The sequence below is a fragment of the Phycodurus eques genome, chromosome 21 (genome assembly GCF_024500275.1).
Source record: "Phycodurus eques isolate BA_2022a chromosome 21, UOR_Pequ_1.1, whole genome shotgun sequence".
NCBI lineage: Eukaryota > Metazoa > Chordata > Actinopteri > Syngnathiformes > Syngnathidae > Phycodurus > Phycodurus eques.
Genome location: NC_084545.1, coordinates 16,751,045 through 16,759,589, shown reverse-complemented (window position 1 = coordinate 16,759,589; position 8,545 = coordinate 16,751,045). Strand labels below are relative to the sequence as shown.

General features: G+C 46.9%; 1 protein-coding gene across 2 annotated transcripts; it reads left to right on the top strand.

Moving 5' to 3' along the window:
• Positions 1 to 281: 281 nt before the first annotated feature.
• Positions 282 to 8,242, top strand: zbtb14 (zinc finger and BTB domain containing 14). Of its 2 annotated transcripts, none has more exons than XM_061666435.1 (10): positions 282 to 461; positions 1,920 to 2,108; positions 2,178 to 2,348; positions 2,787 to 2,885; positions 3,069 to 3,212; positions 4,450 to 4,697; positions 4,757 to 4,842; positions 4,910 to 5,049; positions 5,126 to 5,221; positions 8,042 to 8,242. In XM_061666435.1, exons 2-10 carry the CDS (start codon positions 1,920 to 1,922, stop codon positions 8,180 to 8,182), a joined length of 1,314 nt encoding a protein of 437 aa, XP_061522419.1. In that variant the 5' UTR covers positions 282 to 461; the 3' UTR covers positions 8,183 to 8,242. The 2 variants fall into 2 exon arrangements, with proteins under 2 accessions (XP_061522419.1, XP_061522420.1); XM_061666436.1 differs by having other exon boundaries at positions 1,881 to 2,108.
• Positions 8,243 to 8,545: the final 303 nt, after the last annotated feature.

Below are 8,545 nucleotides of genomic sequence, written 5' to 3'. Positions count from 1 at the left end.
CATTTATTTTCGATCAGTCCTGCGACTTGGTGTCTGATGACTGACAGGCGGCCAACTTAACCTCACAGTCAACTGTTTTCTTTCCTGCATTGAGGTCTGTTGTGTGCTCGTCTCTTCACATGTATATTTGTTTCTTTTTCGTCTCTTCACAACCCATATAACAGACATGCTGACGTAAGGACGCTGCAAATGAACAGGGTCAGAAACGGCACCACGTAAAAATGTAGCCCGGTCTCCCGCAAGGCCGCGCACTACAGCAACGCGCATGCGCGATGAGTCGCCGGTGACTGAGAGCTAAGCGCGGCCTCGATCAGCACGGTGCGCGGCCTCGACGACGACCACAACAACATCAACAACAAGAAGACCACCGGCCGGTGCCAGTCTCGCTGCCGGCCTGGCCTCCGGTGAGCGCAGGGAGCCGAATATCCCGCCGACGACACCCGCGGCCGGGCGGCTGTGAGGTAAGAGCCCGCCCGCGCCCGCCTGCGCGTTCTCGATCCACTCATGGCCGCCTGCTCGCTCGCTCATGGCCGCTCGTCCTCGTCCTCGCTCGTCCTCGTCCCATTCGTGCTTGCGAACGCAAACGGCCGCGCGCAGGCAGACGCCCGCCGCATCTAACGACAAGAAGAAGCAGCACACACAAACAATGTGAATGGCGAACGGGCCGACACTTGGCGGAAATCGCCATTTTGTGTCTTGAGCCAGCAGGCCCCCGCGTCCCCAGTAGATGAGCACACAAACACACTAGCCCCGCAGCCGAACTAAACAATTGTGACACGGGGCGTTCGTTTAGTTAGCGTAATGGCGCCTTCGCGTTAGCTTTCGAAGAGCTCCGCGACGAATTTGGCCCAAAAAACTTCTCAATTCGCTCGTCGTGCGCCGTCACCCCACCGCCACCGCCAACCCTTGACGAATCTCGGTCCTAACTTGTTCGGGTTCGTGTCCTACTTCGCAGCTTAGCCTCTCCCTGCTAATCGTTAGCTCTTTGACAAACGTCTGCGCGTGACGTCACGAGAACACGCACACAGGTCTGAGGCGCGTGCCCGCGATCCAAAACGTTTCGTATTTCGAACGAACGAGATCTTGTTAAGATTGAAAGCCGTCGAACTTCTGTCGTTTTCATTTGTTATTAGTTAGTATTTTTGTCACTTTTTTTCTTGAAATGTAACATAGCTACATTAATGCATCCATCCATTTTCTATGCCGCTCATCTAGCCCAGCTGATTTTGGGTGAGAGGCGGGTACACCTAGGACTGGTCGCCATGCCAGCCAGTCGCGGAGCACAAATAGACAAAATAAACATCACATTCACACATACGGACAATTTGGAGTCTTCAGTAAATCTAACTTACATGCTTTTGAAATGTGGGAGGAAGTCGGAGTACCCGGAGCAAATCCACACAAGCGCCAAGAGAACATGCAAACTTCACACAGGAAGGCCCGAGTCTGGAATCGAACCCCCAATCTCATTACTGTGTGGCAAATGGAACACGATCATCTGTCGATAGTAAATTCAAATGAGTGACACCTCATCAAAAATACTTTTTATTCCTCTTTGCACTTTTAATTGTGTAATACCATCTGTAAAACCTTGACAAATGACAATAACTTCAGCTATTTTCACACTGCAGGTCAATTCAGATTGTTTTTCGTTCGTATGTGAATTATACCTGATTTTTTATTTTTTTTTCATGTCAATGTGAACAGTACAATTTAATTATTATGATTTATTTTTTAAATCCAACCAAGGGCTCTTTCGTATGTGCTTTACACCTCGCGTTTGTTTTTGTAATGTGAACGACTACATAAAAAGGTCGGCTTTAACCCAAAATCCAAACTGGGCATCATAATGACATAATGATGAGCCCTGTCCGTCCAAGTGAAGAGTGAAGGATGTGTGTGATGCGCGCGTGGCTCAGATGGCCGAGACAGTGAAGTATGTGGACGAGGAGCACAAGAACGTCTTCCTCAAGTTGCTGAACGAGCAGCGTCTGGAGGGCGAACACTGCGACATCGCCGTGGTAGTCGAAGACGTCAAGTTCCGCGCTCACCGCTGCGTCCTGGCGGCCTGCTCCAACTACTTCAAAAAACTCTTCAAAAAACACGAGGTAGACACAAAACAGCCCCCGTGGACCGCATGCAACAGTACTCAGTGTTATTTGTCCGTGTGGGTCTAGGTGGACAACTCGTCTGTGATCGAGATCGACTTCATCCGCTCCGACATCTTTGAAGAAGTGTTGAACTACATGTATACAGCCAAGATCTCCATCAAGAAGCGAGACATCAACCTGATGATGTCATCGGGACAAATCCTGGGCATCCGCTTCCTTGACAAACTCTGCTCTCAGGTACGCACATGTGCACGGCTCAATCGTCAGGGGCTGAGTAGGTTTAGAGCTGGCACGCCCGTGACAAGGGGTTGTGATAAAGGTTTGCCAGGATCCACTTGGCCTCTAGATGGCACGTCCTCTGTTGTCGGCCGCCAGCCAGTTGGCATCTTTTAATTCTCTTTTGAGAGTGTAAAACGGTGATTGAAGTTAGCAATTAAACTGCTTTCACACGAGGGATGGTCGAGTGATTGGGAGCGATTTGTTGTCCTCAAGGAACTGTTCTGTGAGGTGCTTTGTGTTGCTTTTGTAGTATGAACAGTGCTGTACAAAAAAAATTATTTGTCAATTGATTGCAAGATGAAAGCAGAAAAGTGGACGAGGTTTTCTTCAGGAGTTCACACCGACCGCGATGAACGTCGTCAGAGTCGAAGAGCTTCTCTCTTTCTCTTCCCGCAGAAACGAGACGATGCACCATCCGAGGAGAAAGACAAGTTTCCTTTTGACATCGTAAAGATGGCGCTGCCTCCCGAAGCGCAGCTGGTCGCTGAGGCCGAGGTTAACACTTGATTTTGGTCAACGCACTTCAACACTTGATTTGATTGATTTCAACACTTGATTTTGTTAAACAGATTTGTCAACAATCTTCTTGCTGGCTAAATTAGGAGGGCTGATAAAAATGATTCTGCCTTGGCAGAGGTCTTCCTGTTTCTGCTGTTTTAATCGCGTGTGTGTGTGCAGGTTCTCGGGGAACATGAGGATGCACCCACCCCAGACGACCTTGTCGGTGCCTCAGCCAATCAGGAGCTTGATAAATCTCCCAATGCGGCGCTGCGCGTGCAGGAAGCCATTTTGAAGGAACTTGCCAATGAGCACGTCCACAAGGTACCAGAACCTTCCGGATAGTTTTCCCGTGACATCACGCACCTCGGGACACGCCGGTTGGCCCCATTTTGGAGGTTGACACAATAGTGAATAATTGTGTGATGTTTGGCTACAAAAATCTCATTGGTTAACTGGCCCAAATTTTAGCACAGAACAATTGTCAAGGAAAATGTTTGGGGTTGCACTGCAAGATATGCCCCAAAGTTTATTTTTTTTATTTTTTTTTTTTTATCCGTTTCCTTAAAAAAATTGAAATGAATCCAGAGGAGGCTGTGAGTTAGGACCATACATGGAGTGGATGTCGTAAATAGTTGTAGAGTCCAGATAGCAAGACTGCTTGCCTGGTGGCTTTCAAGGAGGCGTAGTGAGTTCAGTTTGAGGTTCAGCCTCTCTGAGTAGACTCGAGCGCGCTATCCAGTTCAGCGCCAAATAAGATGGTCTGCACCATTAATCCGAGCAACAGATAAAGCAAGCTCAAGCCATCATCACCTTCGTAGAAAGAGAACAAGGAAGTACTGCAAAATCTTACCTAGTGAATTTATCTTGTTTCTAGTGAGAACATCTTACTGTACTTATTTTAAGTCAGTTTTGATTTTTTAAGTGGAAAAAAATCTTCCAATGGATCTAGTATGAATTAACCTTATAATAGTATCTTGTATCTTACGTCTTTTTGTCTTACTGAAAATTAAGGAAAAAAAGTCACAACTGTTTAAAAATAAGTACAGTAAGTTCTCACTAGAAAAAAGGTCAAATTCACAAGGTAAGTATAGGGTATTTTTGTTCTTCTTGATCGATGTTGCAGCATAATTAAATGTATCATCTGGTCACCTAGGTCCATTTGTTCTAGCAGACACTGTTCCACGGTCGCCGTTGTTGTTGCTTTGTTCCTTGTTCCGGAAAGGAAAAACGGCTACCGGAAATAGCCAAAAAATGCAGAGGAAACTCCACCCTATGGTGTCCTAGCCAATACCAGCTGTAGAAGACACCCCCGACTTGGAGGAGAAATGCAGCACGTTTTAAAAACTGCGCGTGTGGGTTCCACTCGAGTATAAAGGCAAACTGCGCGCCGGATAGCCGCAGTGACGTCAGTATATGTACGAGTATAAAGAAGCCTTAAGGCTTTGTCAGCCAGCAGTGGCATCGGACAAAGTTCATCCTTTTACCACCCGGAAGGAAGAGTCTGTGAAGTCACAGTGAAATGTCACAGCTGGGTGTTGTACTCACATGTGGCCTCCAGGTGGCGTGCTATGACCAAGACGTGGTGACAGATATGGAGACGGAGCCGAAAGAACTCGGGCCCGAACACCATGCCACCCAGACGCTGACATTCGCAGACAGCATGGGCGAGGTCAAAGACGAACAGCCGCCCGCGTGGGCCGCCGCCGCTGCCGCTGACATGAAGTTTGAATATCTTCTCTACGGGCACCGAGAACAGCTGGCGTGCCATGTGTGCGCCAAGACCTTCTTGGACGAGTCCAGACTCAGGTACCAGACGTCGCGGCCGACCTCGCCGACCGACCTTCACACTCTGCGTGTGCGTTTAGGAAACACGAGAAGCTTCATTCCGCCGAGCGTCCGTTCGCGTGCGAAATCTGCGCCAAAGCGTTCACCACCCACGCCCACCTCAAAGGTAAGAAGCCGTTGCTTGCCAGCCCGCCAGCTCCGAATGTGACTCTGTCCTTGCCTGTCTCTCCCAGAACACCTGAAGATCCACACTGGCTTCAAGCCGTATAGATGCCACGTCTGCGGGAAATCCTTCATTCGGGCTCCGGACCTGAAAAAACACGAGCGGGTCCACAGCAACGAGCGACCGTTCGCCTGCCAGATGTGCGACAAGGTGGGTGGGAAAAGCTCCGTCCATCCGTAATCTGTCTGTCTGTCTCTCACCCATCCGTCCGTCCGTTTGTGTGCAGGCCTTCAAGCACAAGTCACACCTGAAGGATCATGAGAGGCGACACCGGGGAGAAAAACCTTTCGTATGTGCGTCGTGCACGAAGGCCTTTGCCAAGGTGCTCACATCACATGAATTCCACACACACACACACACACACAATCCCAAAACATTTGGCCCATAGAAAGAATCTGCTCCGGAGTCATAAAACCTTTAATAGATGGATACATTTTTGTCATAGAGGTGCAAAAAGAAGTTAACCTCTGAATAATAACGTTGGGAGAATGTCCTCCCGAGTGACGGGTGTACAAAGAGAGAAAAGTGCTTGTGACAAGCATAGGGCTCTCCCCTAACTTTTGCACTGGTAGCACTGGTGCCGACAACGTTTTCACTTTCTCGCACCAGCACATAATTTGGTCACATATTTTTGGGGGGGGAGTACACCATGACCATGCAAGCTGAAGAGACTCAAGATATAATATTAGCAAAATATTTTCCTGGGAACAAGATGTTTGTCTCCAACAACAAGTGACTGATGGCACAGGACAATTATTTTATATACTGGGTGGGCCAAAAGTAGGCTTTTATATATATAACCAAAAAACAGGAGACATTTTATTTAAAATCATGGCTCAACAATAATGAATTGAAGGTAAAGATCATTTATAAATAAGTAGTATTGTTAGGAATTCCCTATAGTGCATACAGCATAAAAAAAAATCTTTTTGAAAAAACCGCTGCACTTGCACCGCACGGCTACCTGTTTTTAAGGACCCCAGCCACTGGCCTGTAAAAACAAAAATTGGTGTTGGCTCAAAGTTTAAAAAAAAAAAAAAAAAAGAAAAGAAAAGATGTAACTATTTCTACGAATATTTTGAAGGTATTTCAGTTCAGCTATTGTTGCATACATGCCACAAGACTTATCTAGCTATGTTGAAATTAAGTTTCAATTGTTATTTAGTTTTAAATTGCTCATGCTTTACAGTGTCAGGAGTAAGACTCATGAAGCGGTGCGGTAACGGTGCGTACAATTTCCACTGAGAGTCGGAATTTATTTGATTGTGACACGTAAGGCCAGAGTTGAGTCCTGCCAGTGTTTCCTGGCCTTACAAACGTACAACAAAACATGTACAGGTAGTGTTTTAACATGAGAAGCAGATAGCATGAGTTCCATGTCGGGCTTGTAAATTTCATCTGCCTTGCCGAATTGGAGATGCGACTTCAGGAGGAGGGGGGGATTACAGCGTGGAGGGGTTGGAATCGGTGTCATTATGAATCTGAGTGGGTTCCATATGCGCCCTTGTCGGTGGCACCTCCTCGACAGATGACAGAGGGGTCGTGGCGAGGTCGCGAGCGCACCCGTCAGCCGTTCATAGTAACCAGACGGCACTGTCTCTTCAGAGCAGGAAAGCATGCAGGTAAAGGAGAAAAAAAAGACGGCGACTTTCAACTACCATGTCTTATATAGTAAAACTGTGTTAGAGGTAGCATTAAAACATGCACTCGCCCAAGTGCGGCCAGATGAAATTTTGACTCGCACACACTGAAAAAAGGGTCGCATATGAGACAATTTGGTCGCAGTCTTGAACCCAGGGAGGTGAGTCGCTTCACGTTAACTACACTTAGCTGATGGAAAACTTCCATTTCCAACCCACTTTGTCATCCTCGCAACCTATCACCCCAAAAAAGTCAAATACGCCAACCTGGGCATCCAATTCTCTCCATCAATTTCCATGAACAGTGTTCCCTCGCTATATCAAGCTTCAGCTATTGCGGATTCAGCGCATTGCGGATTATTTTTTTTCACATTCATTTCGCACATAATTCGCCACATCGCAGGATTTTGAGTGGATGCTGTAATTTTCCATCCATCCGTCCATTTTCTGAGCCACTTCTCCTCACGCGGGTCGCGGGGGCGTGCTGGAGCCTATCCCAGCTATCATCGGGCAGGAGGCGGGGTACACCCTGAACTGGTTGCCAGCCAATCGCAGGGCACATACAAACAAACAACCATTCCCACTCGCATTCACACCTAAGGGGAATTTAGAGTCTCCAATTCATGCATGTTTTTGGGATGTGGGAAGAAACCGGAGTGCCCGGACAAAACCCACGCAGGCACGGGGAGAACATCCAAACTCCACACAGACGGGGATTGAACCCCGGTCCTCAGAACTGTGAGGCTGACGCTCTAACCAGTCGTCCACCGTGTCTGCTCTAATTTTGTGGGTGGTAAAATAAATGCTTCCTTGTCTAATACATTCAAACTAATTTTAAAAAAACAAGTCATAACACATTCTGTAATTTCTCATATTGATATAAAATCCAAAATATTGGAGATTTCGTTTTGATATTTTCAGATGGGGGAAGGGGGCATAATTAGAGATATCCACATATATTTTGGTTACGATCGGTCGCAGCTTTGTGACATTAAGCACCATTAAGCTTTTTCTACATATGGAGAGGAAAACGCTTAACGTCTGTAAAATGAAAAATATTGGGAATTTCGTTCTGATATTTTCAGAGGTTGAAGTGGGCATAGGTAGTGAGGTCCACATAAATTTACGTGACGATTGGTCGCAGTTTTGTGACATTAGCAAAGTTAAGACTTTTACATTAAGTGTGGACTGTCCCGACACAGGGTTATAAAAGAAATTAAAAATTCCGTCAGTGCATGCACGCTACTTCGCATTTCACCCATTGCAGGGCTGGTCCCGAACCTGATCTATGTGAATGTAATTACTTTCAGAAAGTGAAGGGAAAGTTTACAACCCTTTACACACTCGTTATTTTGGTCAACTAAATCTAGTGACGTTTTGGTCGACTATAATCTTTTGGTATTTCATCAACTAAAACTACAACAATTTAGGTGACAAAATTACGTCAAAAACTAAATGACATTTTCACTTTAACTTTGTGACGCTCGTTTGTTTGTTTGCAGGCATCTGATCTGAAGCGTCACGAGAACAACATGCACAGCGAGAGGAAGTTGGTGAATCCTCTGCAGAGCGATACGGAAGCTCTGCAGGCGGCCGCCATGGCGGCCGAGGAGTCGCACATGGACAACATGAGCTGCTCCTAAGGGGGAACATTTGTACACAAAAGCTTGATTCCATTTCAAATAAAACACTTTGTTCAGTTTCATGAGCACAAACTTGAGGTTGCTTGGCTCCCGCTCACTTCTGACGTTTGGACATCACTTTGACGCCACGGTGGGGGCGTGTCAGAGTTTGATGAGCCAATCTCAACCGGGGTTCACGTGGTAAACAAGACAGTCTGGGTGGAGACGACGCTCGCTCCACCCGATGTTTCCTCCGACTTCAAAGAGATGCTGCATGCCGCTGGAGATCACACGACCCTGACGTCCATTTGATATCGATAGCGCTCCATGTTATGCGAGAGCTGGTCTGGGAGGCTCCTCACATGGCAAAGAAAAGCAATTAAC

What these genes read in the sequence shown, in the direction of transcription:
- zbtb14 (XM_061666435.1), top strand. Translation starts at nt 1,920, where the DNA reads ATGGCCGAGACAGTGAAGTATGTGGACGAGGAGCACAAGAACGTCTTC. An exon ending in TTGACAAACTCTGCTCTCAG is followed by an intron (nt 2,349 to 2,786) that starts GTACGCACATGT and finishes CTCTTCCCGCAG; the next exon opens with AAACGAGACGATGCACCATC. An exon ending in AGCTGGTCGCTGAGGCCGAG is followed by an intron (nt 2,886 to 3,068) that starts GTTAACACTTGA and finishes GTGTGTGTGCAG; the next exon opens with GTTCTCGGGGAACATGAGGA.